Raw genomic sequence first — 15818 nt, 5'->3', positions numbered from 1 at the left:
ACCAGAACAAGGACGTCAGAGGGAAAAGTAGCGAGACTAAAATTAAGTGGTAGGCCCAGTGGCACATGTCTGTAATCAAAGCCTGCAGGGAGCTGACGCAGGAGGATCGCCATGAGTCTGAGGCCAGCCTGGGCTACATACAGAGTTCAAGGCCAGACTAAACTATATAGCAAGACCCTGTCTCAAAACTAAAGTAAAATAAAATTAAAATGGCTGGTTGTTGCAGAATTTCCATGAGTCAGAGGCCAGCCTGGGCTACATACAGAGTTCAAAGCCAGACCGAACTATGTAGCTGAGACCCTGTCTTCAAAAAGACAAAAAATAAATAAAAACAAAAACTCCAGATGTGGTGATGACGGGCATTCTCTGTCCTGTCTTGTGTCAGTCTGGTCTGTGTTCCTATAAAGGCTGGGTGGCTTTATAAAAGAAAGGGGGTATAGTATTAGCTCAGGGTTCTGAGGGTTCAGGGACAGCCCTCTCCCTGGTAGAGTCCCTAGGTGGTCAAGGCGTAGCCTGGCAAGAGCCCGCCAGTGTGCGCACGCGCATTCTGCTCTCCGCCTCGCCTGGCCCCGCCCCGCCCCGCAAAGCCACCCTCACCTTCGCGGCTTCACCTGAGCCTCCCACCTGACGGCCGCGCCTTGAACACCATTTGCTGAATTAAATCCCCACCCTTTTACTACGTCACAGTAGGGATTAAATTTCAATACATGAAGTTTTGGGAAACAATCAAACCCAATCCAAACCACAGTATGAATCAAGTAAGTAATTGGGTTTTTTTTTGTTTTTTTTTGTTTTTTTTTTTTGCGGGGGGGTGGCAGTACCAAGGATCCAACTTAAGGCTTTTGTGCTGAACCCTGCTGATCCCCAGCCTTACTTTTGTTTTTTATTCAAGATAGCATCTCCCTAAGACACGGAGTTGCTCAGGCTGGGTTTGAACTGACAACCCCCCGCCTCACCCTCCAGGAGCGTGCAGCTGACAGGCGCGCACCCCATCCCTGGCTTCCCTGTGCTCATCCTCCAGTGACTGCGGTCCTCTGACACGAAGGTACGACACAGCGACACACGAGGGGTGACGGCCAAGGAATGAGGATGAGGAGGTGAAGGGCGTGTCTACCAGCCCAGGAGCCCCGAGGAGCCAGCAGCCAGCGGCTGCAGCTTGGTTCTTGAACGTCCCCTAAGACTCTGGGCTGTGTGACCACTATAAAAAGAACAGCTGAGAATAGGAGAGGCTGATTTTGCTGATTTTGGCTCACGGGTTCAAAGGTCTCGTCCATGGCCGGCTGGCTCTGGGGCTGGGACCCGAGGGAGGCAGACACCCCGGTACAGGTGTGGGAAGGGAATCTGCTCGCCTCATGGCCATCAGGAAGTGGAAAGAGAGGGAAAGAGGCACAGAGGAAGGTGTTAGGAACCAGAGCACATGTCCTGATCCACTACCTTCCGTTCCCTCGCCTGCCATGGTGCCATCAAATTACGACCTCACCAAGGGCTCACAGCTCTGAGAAAGTCCCCACACCCCAGTCTCCTCTCCAGACCCACCTCTGAGCCCTACTCAGTGGGGATCCAGCCTTTGATACATGCGTCTTTGAGGGACACTTCATATCTAACTGTATCCAAAGACTTGGTCCTAAACCAGGCATAATGGCACACAGCAACAATCTCAGCACACAGGAGGCTGAAGCAGGAGGATCACTGTTAGTTCAAGGCTACATAGAAAGACCCTTTCTCAAAAAAAAAAAAAAAAAAATTAAAGACTTGGTCCTGAGAGTGGTGCTATTGGGAACTGGTGGAACTTTTCATGCTGAGATCCAGTGTGGGGGTCTTTAGATCAGGGTAGCTGCCCTGGAAGGAAACAGTGGGGCCCCACCCCTTCCTCTTTCTCTCTTTTGCTTCTGGGTCACAAGGGGAGTTGATCCCCTTCTCCCAAGGGGTCCCACCATGATCAACTGGCTTCTATAGACCCAGACCACAGGACCCAACTGATCACCAATCACAACCTCCAAATCTATAAGCCAAATCTCAAGCCAATCTATGAGCTCTTCCCTCTTTTACTTTTGTTCTATTTTTTTTTTTCAGTATTGGGGAATGAACCCAGGATCTTCACATTGAGCTCCATCTCAGCCCTTTTCTATTTTTTATATTGAGACAGGGTCTCACCCAGGTTGGACTTGCAGTTGTCCTGCCTCAGCCTTCCAGAATACTGAGATTAAAAGCCTGTACTACCATGCCCAGCATTTTTTATTTGTCTTTTTGAGGCAGGGTCTCGCTATGCAGTTCAGGCTGGCCTTGAGCTCACTTTGTAGCCCAGGCTGGTCTTTAACTCACAATGTTCCTCCTGCCTCAGCCTCCCAAGTGCTGGACATGTTTGCTTTTGCAACAGGGTCTCACAGAGTAGTCTAGGCTGATCTCATCCTCAGGATCCTCTAGCCTCAGCTTCTGAAGTGCTGAGATTTCAGATGTGCATCACTGCTCCCAGCCCAAACCTTCCCTCAATATAAGTTGATGATCTCAGCTACTTTGTTGGAGGGATAGAAAGTGAATGTACCCCAAAAACTGCCAGAGAGGGATGGAACAGATTACTCCTCAGAGCCACCAGAAATAACCAACCCTGGCAATACTTTGATGTTGGACTTCTGGCCTCTAGAATTGTGAGAATAAATTTCTTTTCTTTTCTTTTTTTTTTTCCTGTCTTTTTGAGACAGGGTCTCACTATGCACTTCAGGCTGGCCTTGAGCTCACTTTGTAGCCCAGGCTGGTCTCGAACTCACAACGATCTTCCTGCCTCAGCCTCCCAAGTGCTGGGATTACAGGCGTGTGCCACCACACCAGGCTAGAATTGTGAAAATAAATTTCTGCATTTTAAACCACTGAGCCTGTGGTAATCTATTATGGCAGCTGTGAAAAAGGAATAAAGTGACTGTGAGAATAATGACTCCCACGGGAGGCAAGGAAAGACTGAGAGACTATCACAGGCCAGAGGAGACCAAAATGGGATGAAGTCATGTTCAATGAGGTCCTGGGCCAGAAAAATCAGCTGCGGTGGCAAAACTGGTAACTTTTCCATGAAATATGTGGTTAAATTAGTAGCATGATGTTCACTTCCTGGTTTTGAGAGCTGGACAGCTCACACTTATGAGTGACATGAAAATCAGGAGGCTGGGTGAAGGTATCTACCAGGACTTCCCAAATTATTTTTACAACTTTCCATAAGTTTAAAATTTTTTCAAAATTAAAAGTGTAGCCTGGGTGTAGTGGCACAAGCCTGTAATCCCAGCACTTGGGGGGCTGAAGCAGGAGGATGGCCGTGAGTTCAAGGCCAGTCTCAGCTACATAGTGACTTCAAGGCCGGTCTGAACTGTATAGGGAGACCCTGTCTCAGAAAAGAAAAAACTTTTTTTACATTAGATTTTGTTGGTACATTTTAGGTATATATAACAATCATATTCATCATAGGGAATTCATACCTGTACATGATATAACTTGTTTTTGACAAAAGTCTTTTTTAAAAAGTTTAAAAAGTACATAATTTGTGGACAGGTGTAGTGGTGTGTGCCTATTATTCCATTACTGAGGGAGGCTGAGGCAGGGGAATCACCATGAGTTCAAGGCCAGCTTCGGCTACATAATTCAAGGCCAGTCTGAACTACATAGTGAGACACTGTCTGAAAAAAAAAAAAAAAAAAAAAACTACACGATCTATCTTTCTTCCTACATACTCTGTCATTAAGACCCGGAACACATCTGAGACTTTAGCTGACTTCCGTGCCTGAGTGGGATGGTGCGAGAACCCTGGCCTGCACACCCACAGCCCTCTTCCTCCTCTTCCCACCTCCAGCTCCACCATCTGGCGTGAGGGGTCTTGTGTCGTCCCTGAGGACACCCCAGGGTACGCACCCAGGCTCCACCCATCGCTTCCTGTTACCCTTCGAACCACCCCCTTGCAACTCTTCCAGTCCTGAGGAGAGAGAGGGGGAAGAGTAGAGTCCCATACACTGGCAGTGAGCTCTTGGAGAGTCAGCCTGAGTTCTGGGGTTGTCACATTCCTCACTCCTATCCGATTCTCCATCCTGTGGGGATGGCTGCACCCAGAACACGCCCAGAGTTTAGCAATCACTCTGCTTGGAAGTTTTGTGTCCCCCCAGGTACTGGTCAGTTTTTCATCCCTGGGACACAATACCTGACACCCACAAGTTAAAGGAGGAGAGGTTTGAGTTGGCTCATGGTCTCAGAAGGTTCCATGCATGGTCAGCTGGCTACAAGGCAGGAGCACGGTGGTGGAAGGGCGTGATGGAGCGCAGCTGCTCTCCTCGCAGCAGCCAGGAGGCAGAGAACACGAGGACAGCACCACAGAGGAAGGGGCCAGAGCCCAGACAGAGGCCTCAAGGTCACACCTCCGTGACCCACACAGGCACACCCAGAGGTGTGTTTTGTTAATCCCCTGGACAGCGCCCAGGCTAACTCTCACCCATAAAATTCACGTTCTGAAATCCTAACCTCTTCTCAGCGGGGGCAGCTCAGTGGTAAAGCACTTGCCTAGTATGTCTGAGGCCTTGGGCTCCAACCTCAGTACTGAAAAAAGGAAGAAAGAAAAGAAGGAAGGAAGGAATGAGGGAGGGAGAGAGGGAAGGAGAGACCCTACCTTGCAAGGTGACTACACCAGGAAGGGGCAGCCCTCATTCAACGACATTAGGCTTGCAGTGGTGTGCACGCTTTGTCTCCACGGAAATGCATATGGAGGCTTGGTCCCCAGGGTAGTGGCAGTGAGAGGTGGTAGGACCCTTAGGAGGTGTCTGAGGCCTAGGGTGCTGCTTGTTTAGCAAACTTCAACCCCTGGGTTCTGTCCCCAGCACCCCAGAAGGTCCTGAGGCTCCAGGCTCACCAGTGAGAACTGCTATTCTCTGAGAAGGCCCAGCCCCTCTGGAAAGTCACCGCATTTCCTCTTCACTGGCACCCACCGTCCTTCCAGGTCCACCCTGAGTTCCTGGAGCCCGCAGCCTGCACCAGAAGTGGACAGCTGCAACTGCCCACTCTTAGGCCCCCAGCCCCTAGAACTGGGAATTAAATCCTCTTTTCTTACTAAGTTCCCCATTCTCAGGCTTTCTGTTACAGCATCAGAAAGTGGACTTCAGCAGTTCCACCATGTGAAGACATAGTAAGACACAGTCACTGTCTATGCACCAGGCTGCAGCTGCTCCAGACAGCAAATCCTGGAGTCCACCAAGCCCCCTAAGACATCCAACACTAAAATTCAGCTGCATGTGGTGGCATACGCCTATTATCCCAGCACAGAGGGAGGCTGAGGCAGGAGAGTTACAAGTTTCAGCCCGGCATTCCCACTAAGTTGCCCAAGCTGGACTAAACTTGTGATCCTCCTGCCTCAGCCTCCCGAGTGCTGGGTGACAGGTGTGCACTACCACACCGGGCTCTTTCCCTACTTTCAGAGACAATAGGGCACAGAAGTTTATCACAGAGATGCCTCCTTTTCCTGGTCATGGATCACATCCCCGAAGATAACCAGAAGCACTCACTGCTCACAGGCATGTGTGTTGTATTACAAATGACAAAAGCACACACGTGCACTCAAACCACACTATGTACCATGTGAATCACAGACCATACATGGAGAATAGGCCCAAGACAGGATGACAAAGCAAATGGAACTAGAAATTATCATTTTTCCCCATACCACTAACTTTGCTTTGTTTTGTTTTGGGTTTTTGTTTTTGTTTTGTTTTGTTTTGTTTTGCAGTGCTGGAGATGGAACTCAGAGACTTGTACATGCTAGGCAAGCAGTCTACACTGAACTTCAGGCCCAGCCTTTTTTATTTTTTAATAAAAGGGTCTTGCTGAGTTGCCCAGACTAGGCTCAAACTTGCAATCCTCCTGCCTCAGCCTCTGGAGTAGCTGAGATTACACGTGTGGGCTATCATGCCCAAAATGAACCTCAGTGTTTTTTTTAACCAATATATTTTATTCTCTTCTTTATGAGACAGGGTTTCACTATGCAGTTGAGGCTGGCCTTGAGCTTACTTTGTAGCCCAGGCTGATCTCAAACTTGCAATGATCCTGCCTCAGCCTCCTGAGTGCTGAGATTACAGAAGTGTGCTACTATGCCAGCCTGTGTTTTTTTTTTTTTTTTTAGACAGCATCTCACTATGTAGTCCAGGCTGGCCTCAAACTCATAATAATCTCCTGCCTAGGGCACCACATAACTAGTGCTGCCCAGTGACACGCAGTGTCTCACTTGCAGACTGAAGTAATAGGCAGTTCCTTTGTGAGTCTAGTGTCTGTTTTTCACCGTTCCAGTGGCCTTGGGGACGACAGTTCTGCATCACAAAGGTGCAGCTCAATGGGAGGAATCACTTCCAACTTTCCATAGTCTAGCAGGGTCACGTGGAGGGCAGCAGCTCGTTATATATTTTGAGGGAGCCTGTAGAAGCCAGGTGTGGTGCTGCACACCTGTAACCCCAGCACTCAGGAGGCTGAGGCAGGAGAATCACCTTGAGCTCAAGGCCAGCCTGGGCTACATAGTGACTTCAAAGCCAGCCTGAGCTACATAGCGAGACCCTGTCTCAAAAACCAAACCAAAACAAAACAAAACATCAAAGTAGGCAGAAGAGAGGACTCTGGATGTATGCAGTGCAGGAAAAGGATCAAAGTTGAAGAGAGGGTGGGCCTGGGGATTTAGCTCAGCGGCACAGCGCCTGCCTGGCAAGCGTGAGGTCGTGAGTTTGATTCCCAGTACTAGAAAAAAACAAAACAAAACAAAAGTCTACACCTCATGCAGAACTGTTAAAGAAAAAAAAAAAAAAACAAAGTTGAAGAGAGGAATCGGCCAATGACTGTGACCAGATCATTATAATTCTACCCATATATTGAAAAGTCTCACTGCACCCCATACCCATACATCTGTACAATTATATGTGTACATCTATACAATTTTCAAATACATTTTAAGGTGGGTGTGGTAGCATACCATTGTCACCCCACTGCTGGGAGGCTGAGGCAGGGATATCACAGGTTCCAGTCCAGCCTGGGGAATTCATGCCCCCCCAGCCCCCATCTGCAAAGGTGTTTGAATACCACGTCTCCCTGTAGAAACCACTGTTCACCCCAGCCTCTGTTCCCAGGTGCACCCCTGCGTGGCTCTGCTTGCTGCAGCCTCCCTTTCCAGGCTGTGAGTATAGGTGAAGAATAAATTGATGTCATCCAGGGATGGGACACACACCTGTCACCCCAGCACCCATCCCAGGCTAAAGCAGGAGGATTTGTAAATTCAACACAGCCAGGGCAACTTACTGAGACCCTATTTCAAAAAATAAAAGGGCCAAGGTTGTTGCTTGGTGCAAGGACCCGATGTTCAATTCCAAGAGCAATAAAAAAAAAAAAAAAAAAAAAAGGGGTAAACACGTCAATCTCATGTGTCTGGTGTTAGGCGTTATATTCAGCCTTTTCATATTATTTAATGTAATGATCTCCCCTTCACCAAAGGGTCAAAAAGGAAGTGATCAAAATACTAGTCAGTTCAGGGGTGGCATGTCATTTTCTGGTGCTGAGGACCCAGTTTGCTTTTATCTTGTTGCTTCACTATTCAAGGCCTCTGTTCCCAAAGTAATGTCATGGTCCAAAATGGCTGCTGGAGTCCCAGCAATCACATCTACATTCCAATAGCAGGAAGTAGAAAGGCATCTCTTTTTTCCTCAAAGCTGTGCATACCATGTCTTCCTGTATCTGGTCTGCTAGAATTTAGTCATTTGGCCACACTTGGGTATAAAGGAGGCTGGGAAATGTAGCTCTTTTTCCAGGAAGCCATATGTCCAGGTAAATGTCAATAATTTATAGAGTGGTTCAGATTATGAAGGAATTATCAGCCACATGCAGGTGTAGTATGCACTAATGCTGGTGACAGCCGGCTGTGCTGAACATTGGGGTCATGCTGGTGGCCTGTCCTCCATCGGTGTCCTTGTAGAGAACGTCCTGCAGGAGCCTGGCACAGTTGCACACACTTGTAATCCCAACACTTGAGCTGAGGCAAGAGGATCAGAGCTTGGGGGCCCGCCGAGAAAGAGAACCATTTCCTGTTGGGCTGGGCAGGGCAGGGCTGGACCGGGTAGAGGGCGGGCCATGTGTTGCCAGGAGACAAAGCCAGCTGCTTATTTAGTTACGTGAGTGATGAGGATCGTAGCGAATCAGCACATTCCATCCTTTGGGCACAGGGATTGGTTCTGGGTGGACACGTGCCCAGAGCTAAGCCAATGAGATTCAAGATTGGGATTTTCTGCTGAAGTGGGAGTTGTCTGCGGTTTAGGCTGCGGTATTGCAGGGCACAGGGACCTTTTAGAGTCCAGAGCTAGGGAAAGAAGCCACCTGGAGAGCATCATCTGAGTTCCTGGATGCAGCTGTGCTTGAAGGACACATTCCCCTGCCTTCTCCAGTCATGCAGCAATAAGTGACCTTGTTCGGATTAGCTAGTTCCCTCGGCTCCTCTTGCATAGCTAAAAGAGCCTGCCAGACACCCCAACGTCCTGCCGCGGTGTCCTGATGCTTCCTGGCTCAGGACTGGTGCAGTAGCTCAGCCTCCCGGGGCTCTGCCACTCTGTTGGAGCGGCCAAGGTGCTCCAGCCCACTGCCCAGCCAGTGGGCGCTGGTCCCACAGGGACAGCTTGAGGTGGGCCATGTTGTTCCCTTATGGCCAGAGCTAAAAGCTGTTTCCTGTCCTACCTGGTAAGAGGGTTGGTCATCCAGTCCTGGGACATGTGGACAAGTGAACTTTTCTCCTCTGTAGGTGCAAAGATTAGTATAGACACCCTCTCCTTGTTCTCTCCACCCGGGGCTGGAACCTAGGGAAGCTGTACCACAGCCCCTTTTATTTTGAGACTGGGTCTCACTAGGTTACCCAGGCTGGCCTTGAGCTTGCAACCCTCCTGCCTCAGTCTCCTGCGAATGTGGAAGTACAGGTGTGCACAACCGCTCTCCGAAGTAGTTCACTGTTTATTGTTGTGCTGCCCCTTCAGGTCGTCAACGCCATAGCCGCCTTCTGAGGTTAGCACACTTAACCCTAGTCTCAGACTCTGCTTCTGGAGACTCCAGCCTCGTTCCCCTCCCCTGCCTCTGCCACTGTCAAACTGAGCCCTCAGAGTATGCAGATGGCATTCTAAGGACATTCTGCCCGGAATGGTGGTGCACTCCTGTCATCCCAGCACTCTGGGAGGCTGAGGCAGGAGGATCACAAAATGGAGCCCAGCCTGGGAAATTTAGTGACTTAGCAAAACCCTGTCTCAAAACAAACAAACAATGGTTGGGGACATAGCTCAGTGTGAAGAACTTGGGTTCAATCCCCAGCATCATGCAAAACAATGAAACCTTTTACCCAACCCCCATGTTTTGCTTTCCACCCGCCCTTTGAGGCCGGGTTTTTCTGTCATCCCTGTTTCCCAGGTGGGAAAGCTGAGGTCCAGGCACACAAATGAGTCAGCCCCAGGCCTGGTGGTGACATCAGAGATGTGTGGGCGCCAGCCCTCACGTGTTACCTCCTTAAAGTTTATGTCGCTCCTGGGAGGGAAAGGTGGCCATTGCCCCACTTTACAGAAGGGGAAACTGAGGTCCAGAGAAAAGGGGAGACCAGGCTCAAACCAGGTGGGCTGGCACTGAACCCGCCCCGTAACCACCAAGCTGGTGCCCCTGCCATGTCATTTCCTCTCGGCGGCTGCAGCTGCTGGGGACCGGGTGTCTGCCTGCCAGCGAGGCCATCTGGAGAAAGGAGGAGGGGCCCTTGTGGTGACCTGAGCCAGGCCTCCCGACCCCAGCTGCCGGCCTCCACTCCTTGGGGAGCGTCCCAAGCTCCAGAGCCCCCCTCCGTCCCGACCCGTGGGCCTGTGGTCGGTTGGTCGGCCCAAATACCAGACAGGGCGAATCTCAGCTTTGCCTCCAACATTCCTGGTTCCCGCGGCCCAGCCAGGCTGGCTGAGGTTACAGAAGCAGAGCTGGGGGGGTGAGGGGGACCAAGGGGACGGGCTGGCCTGGCCTCACCACCCCATCGTCCGCCCGCTGCCCTCCCCAGGGCGGGGAAGGGGTGGGCCGGCTCCCTCGAGCCTGGGAGAAGGCTGTGTGTGGGGGTGGTGGCTCTGCCGAGATGGAGGGAGGTGGTGGTCACACCAGGGACTGCAGGAGGTGACTGGTTTGCACTCAGGCAGGCGAGAAGGCAGAGCAGGGCTGGCGATGGTAAGGTGGGCAGGGAGGGTCCGAGGGTGGGGCCTGCCTGGCTCTGCCCGCTGCCCACTGCTTCCCTCCCTGATGGGGGATGCTCCGGTCACCATGGCTACCCCATGCCCTGCCTGGTCACACTGAGCCTTCCCTCCACCCCCAGCAGCTGAGCCTGCTGCTGCTGGTGCTGCCACTGCTGCTGCCGCCGGGCCCCCTGCCTGTTCCCGGCATGGAGGACCCTGACTTCCCCCACCCGGGAGAGAGCTCACAGCCCCCACCCTGGGCTTGTCCCTGGCGCTGCTCTTGCCCCCAGGCTGACGTGGTGGACTGCGCTGGGCTGGACCTGCATGTGTTTCCGGACAATATCACCAGGGAGGCCCGGTACCTCTCCCTGCAGGTGGGGCTGGAGAGGGGGTCACCTAGGGGTGACGGAGAGGAGGGGAAGCAGTGTGGGAAGTGAGGGATGGGGGTGCCCATGTACAAGAGGTGGCTGTGGGCAGTGAGAGAAATTGGTAAGTGCACACCTGTCATCCCAGCACTCTGGGAGGCTGAGGCAGGACGATCACAAGTTCAAGCCCAACCTGGGCAACTCAGCAACTTAGTGAGTCCTTGTCTCCAAATAAAAAATAGAAACAGGGCTGAGGCTGGAGCTCAACACAAAGGACCTGGGTTCAATCCCTAAGAGTGAAAAAAAAAAAATTACAGGAAAGAGAAGTTAGCCTTGCTGTCAGTCTGCAGGTGGGAAGGGAAGGAGTTGGGGGTGAAGATAGTGGGGGTGGAAAGGGCTCGGATTTGGGGTCAAGATCATGGAATCGGGGTTGTTTGGGATCAATGGGCTAGGGTGTTTGGGGGTGATCGTTGGGGTGTGGCAGGGGATCAACATCTTGGCAGCTGAGGGTTTAGGGCTGGTTATGGGTGATACGGTGTTGAATCAAGGTCTTCGTGGTTGGGACTGTGTAGGGTTAGTGTGGTGAGGCATTCGAACCCCAAAAAGGAAAAATGAGGCCCAGGGAGATGGTGGGCAGAGCTGAGGTTCAGACCAGGCAGCTGGCACTATGCCTATGGGGGTTTGTGGGGAGGCAGGATCTCCAAGACAGAGTTATTTGTTTTGTTTTGTGTATGGTACTGGGGATTGAACCCAGAGCCTTTGCCTCGAGCTACATCCTCAGCCCTTTTATATTTTTTATTTTGAGACAGGGTTTTGCTAAGTGGCTAAGTTTCCCAGACTGGGTTTGAACTCGAGACCTTCCTGCCTCAGCCTCCGGGAGTGCTGGGATTACAGGCATGAGCCACTGTGGCTGGCTGGATACAGGGTTGTTCTGAGTTGACTGTGGGTGACAGACTGTTGGGTTTCAATGCTTGGCAGTCCCAAGGCTGTCCGCGGCCAGGGTGATGGGGTGTTTGGGATGACTGTGGGTGCTGGGGCTGGGTGCTGATGGGGAGTTCAGCGCTGAGGCTCAGGTCCGTGAAAGGTGAAAGTTCATCGGCGTCAGAGTGTGACTATCCCTCCCCTCCCCTCCAGAACAACCGGCTCCGGGAGCTCCCCTACAATGAGCTGTCCCGACTCAGCGGCCTGCGCACCCTCAACCTCCACAACAACCTCATCTCGTCTGAGGGTGAGGCCCTGGGGTGTGCGCGTGGTTCCGAGGTCCCCTCTGCCCTCCGCGTCCCCGCCCCCAGGCAGCTCTGAGGTGGCACTTCCCAGAAGCGGCCTCCGCTGAGAACAGAAACCTGGGCTGTGGCGCTGCGGCTCTGGGGGACGGAGGGGGCCCTCCCCGCACGTCCCTCACGGCGCCCCGCCCGCCCCGCCCCCAGGCCTGCCCGACGAGGCCTTCGAGTCGCTGGGGCAGCTGCAGCACCTCTACGTGGCCCACAACCAGGTGAGCCTGAGCCCCGCGTGCGCCCCGGGAGGGGGGCTGGCACCGCACGGGACTGGCGCTGTCGCCCCCGCAGCTCTCCGCGGCCCCGCAGTTCCTGCCCCGCTCGCTCCGCGTAGCTGACCTGGCCGCCAACCAGGTGACGGAGATCTTCCCGCTCACCTTCGGGGAGAAGCCGGCCCTCAGGTAGCCCTGGCTCCCACCCTCAGGTTCTGGGGGACCAGCGGGATGCTGAGCCTGCCCTGGGGGTCTGGGGGTCTGACGGTCCGTGCGGGGTGGGACACTCTAGAACGAGGCTCCAGCATCCTTGCGGGCATGCGCATGTGCACTCACACTCAGGACCCAGTGTGGCTGGGGGGCAGCGGGGCGTGGTGGCCGCAGCCTGGGTGCCCTCAGGTCCGTGTACCTCCACAACAACCAGCTGGGCAACGCCGGCCTCCCACCCGATGCTTTCCGCGGCTCCGAGGCCATAGCCACCCTCAGCCTGTCCAGCAACCGGTTCCGCTACCTGCCGCCTAGCCTGCCCACCTCACTGGAGCGGCTACACCTGCAGGTGCCCACCCTCGCGGCCCATCTATACCCCAGGCTGTCCTAGGGGGCCCTCTACCTTGCTTCCCGTCCTTCCATCGCCCTCCCAATTCCAACGGCAAGAACTACTTTTCTCAGAAACTCGCTTACTGCCTTGTTGGAGGCGAGCTCCTGGCCCTCCCTCACTCAAGAGCCATCTGTGGCTCCCCACTGCCCTCTATGTCAGACCCTGTGTGTCACTGTCTTCTCCCTTCTCCAGAACAACCTCATTTCCAAGGTGCCCCGAGGGGCCCTGAGTCGCCAGACCCACCTCCGTGAGCTGTACCTTCAGCACAACCAGCTGACAGACAGTGGCCTGGATGCCACCACCTTCAGGTTGGAGTCGGGCACTTATAGTCTGGCTGTCACCACTTTCACTTCCTCCCCTGCATGCCTACCCTGGGCCTTAGCTTTTATTTTTGTGGTACTGAGGATCGAACTCACGACCTTGCACTTGCCAGGCAGGCACTTATGCCGCTGAGCCTTATCTTTTGGAGTGCCTGCTCTGTATCAGGTTCAGCCTGGCACTGGACAGGGTCCATGTCCCCTACCAGTCTGCACTGAGGTTTTTTTCTGTTCGTGTCACTGGCTACTGAACCTGAGGGTACTCTACCACTGAGCTAAGTCCCCAGCCAATTTTATTTTTTGTGACAGTGTCACTAAATTGCCCAGGCAGTATACAAATGGAGGTCCTCCAGCCTCAGCCTTTCTCATGTGCAGAGGTTTTTCCTTTTCTTTCTTCATCCAGTATCATAGCTGCACGTGCATTTCTATCTGACCCAGGATTTTTTTGTGGTTACCCCCCACAGCTGACCTTCAGGCTGGAACTTGTCCTGAGCACCCCAAGTTTATGTCCCACCCTGCTCTCTCAGGCATCACCCCTGCTGAATTCTGCCTCAGGACCCCTCGCCGTGAGGTCCAGCAGCCCCTCTCTCTGGGCACCCAGCCCGACGCCCACCCTTTCTCCTGGCAGCAAGCTGCGCAGCCTGGAGTACCTGGATCTGTCGCACAACCAGCTGGCGACGGTGCCCACCGGCCTGCCCAAGGCCCTGAGCATCCTGCACCTGGGCCGCAACCGCATCCGGCAGGTGGAGGCAGCGCGGCTGCGTGGGGCCAGGGGCTTGCGCTACCTGCTGCTGCAGCACAACGAGCTGGGGGCCACGGGGCTGCCGGCCAAGGCGCTGCGCCCGCTGAGGGCTCTGCACACGCTGCACCTCTACGGGAACCGGCTGGAACGGGTGCCCCCCGGGCTGCCACGCAGCCTGGGGGCCCTGCTGATGCCCCACAACCACGTGGCTGCGCTGGGTGCTCGAGACCTGGCCTCCGTGCCAGGCCTGGCCGAGCTCAACCTAGCCTACAACAGGCTGACCAGCGCCCGCCTGCACCACCGGGCTTTCCACCGCCTGCGCACCCTGCGCTGCCTCGACCTGGCTGGCAACCAGCTGACCCGGGTGCCCGCCGGCCTGCCTGGGAGCCTGCGCGCCCTGCGCCTTCAGCGTAACCAGCTGCGCGCCCTGGAGCCCGAGTCGCTGGCTGGGTTGGGTCAGCTGCAGGAGCTCAGCCTGGCCCACAACCAGCTGCGCATCGGCGACATCGGGCCCGGCACGTGGCACGAGCTGCAGGCCCTCCAGGTCAGGAGGGGTTCCCAGACCGTCCCGACGGCCTGCCCAGCCGTGCCTTGCACGGGCAGGCCAGACACCTGCCCAGCCTCCAGGCCTCTGCCCGCTGTCCTTGCCTCCAGTCGTCCCCCAATGCCCCCTCCACCTCCCAGGGCAGACTCTGACATCCCGCTGCTCCCCGGAGCCTCCATTCCACGGAGGGGGTGCTGGGCACTGTCCTAGCGCAGGAGGCAGCTTCCGCCCCTCACCACCCGACAGCCAGGGTAGACAGCAAGCCGTCAGGGGCAAGCACACTAGCCAGGCGTGGAGAATGGGAGGCCCAGTCAGGTGGGGCCCATCTGTTGGGCTGAGTGCTGAGAACAGGCCTGCCCTGGGAAGGGCCTCAGTTTACCTCTGTGCAGTGAAGGAATTTGGCAACTGAGGAGCGGATGGAGGAAGAGGACAAAGGGGAGGAGGAAGGAGAGCTGGGTGTGGTGGTGCAAGTTCTATAATCCCAGTACAGTACTCCAGGAGGCTGAGGCAGGAGATCTGCAAGCCCAAGCCCAACCTGGGCAACTTACCAACTGACCAAGATCCTTTCTCAAAATTTATAAAGAGGTCCAGGGGGCTCAGTGTCAAGTCCCTGGGCTCAATCCTCAGTACAGGGGAAAAAACGGGTGAGGAAGGAGGCTGCAGACTGGAGAGCAGGAGGAACCTTGGGGTGGTCACACGCCGTCTCCCTGGCCAGATGCTGGACCTGGGCCACAACGAGCTGTCCTTCGTGCCCCCCGACCTGCCCGAGGCCCTGGAGGAGCTGCACCTGCAGGGCAACCGCATCGGCCACGTGGGGCCGGAAGCCTTCCTCAGCACGCCGCACCTGCGCGCCGTCATCCTCAGGTGAGGGACCAATGCCGCGAGGGGGCGTGGCCGGGAAGCCGGGGCGGGGCTGAGTGGATGGGCGTGGTGCAGCCCCCTTCACCCGCCTCTCTGCGCAGGGCTAACAGACTGCACATGACCAGCATCGCGGCCGAGGCCTTCCTGGGCCTCCCGCACTTGCGCGTGGTGGACACTGCCGACAACCCCGAGCAGGTCCTGGTCCGGCTGCCGCCCACCACCCCGCGCCGGCCCCGGGCTGGGGGCTCCTGAGTCAGCCCAACAGCCCCGAGCCCTGGGGTTCAGCAGGGCATGGACTGAGGGGACAGTGCCCAGCTGGGGCCCTACGGCCACCACCACCCAGGGTGGGGCAGAAGGAGTCAAGAGACAATAAAGCCACCCTTTCCCAGCGCTCACCTGGGACCAGCGCCCTTCTCCGGGTTCTGCCCTCTGTCACCCCCACACCCCCCGGAGTGCTAAGCGCAGCCGGAGGCTGGGTCCCGCATCCTCTCCGGGTGTGACTGGGCTGGGTTTTGGGTCCTGAAACACCATCATCTGTGCTCCAGCCTCGGATTCAACCCGCACAACGCCCAAGGCCACCTGCCGAGGAAGCGGGGTGACGCGTGCACAGACCTGAGCACCTCCTCCTCCCCCTGCCGCTCCCCGGGGGCCAGTGGGTGGGGGAGAGCCTGGCGTGACCGCT

The 15818-nt window shown here is 55.0% G+C and overlaps 1 protein-coding gene and 1 long non-coding RNA gene across 6 annotated transcripts; both read left to right on the top strand.

The window, feature by feature from the left end:
• Positions 1–606: 606 nt before the first annotated feature.
• Positions 607–1225, top strand: LOC106148081. Its single transcript, XR_001233211.1, has 2 exons — positions 607–758; positions 893–1225. It is a non-coding gene; the product is annotated as an uncharacterized LOC106148081 (long non-coding RNA).
• Positions 1226–10065: 8840 nt separating this feature from the next.
• Podnl1 (podocan-like 1) lies at positions 10066–15546 on the top strand. 5 transcript variants are annotated; one of them, XM_013512209.1, is made up of 10 exons: positions 10066–10218; positions 10367–10597; positions 11723–11816; positions 12016–12080; positions 12154–12263; positions 12417–12630; positions 12865–12980; positions 13618–14275; positions 14991–15139; positions 15238–15546. In XM_013512209.1, the coding sequence occupies exons 1-10, from the start codon at positions 10216–10218 to the stop codon at positions 15386–15388; spliced, it is 1791 nt and encodes a 596-aa protein (XP_013367663.1). In that variant the 5' UTR covers positions 10066–10215; the 3' UTR covers positions 15389–15546. The 5 variants fall into 5 exon arrangements, with proteins under 5 accessions (XP_013367663.1, XP_013367662.1, XP_013367664.1 ...); XM_013512208.1 differs by having other exon boundaries at positions 10364–10597; XM_013512210.1 differs by having other exon boundaries at positions 10067–10218; positions 10514–10597.
• Positions 15547–15818: the final 272 nt, after the last annotated feature.

The sequence above is a fragment of the Chinchilla lanigera genome, unplaced genomic scaffold (genome assembly GCF_000276665.1).
Source record: "Chinchilla lanigera isolate Chin_1 unplaced genomic scaffold, ChiLan1.0 scaffold00014, whole genome shotgun sequence".
Classification (NCBI taxonomy): domain Eukaryota; kingdom Metazoa; phylum Chordata; class Mammalia; order Rodentia; family Chinchillidae; genus Chinchilla; species Chinchilla lanigera.
This window is presented reverse-complemented; position numbering and strand designations above follow the sequence as displayed.

Excerpts from the sequence above, each read along its gene's own strand:
- Podnl1 (XM_013512208.1), top strand. Across the intron at positions 12,631-12,864 it reads TGGAGCGGCTACACCTGCAG|AACAACCTCATTTCCAAGGT; the intron begins GTGCCCACCCTC and ends TCCCTTCTCCAG. Across the intron at positions 15,140-15,237 it reads CTGCGCGCCGTCATCCTCAG|GGCTAACAGACTGCACATGA; the intron begins GTGAGGGACCAA and ends CTCTCTGCGCAG.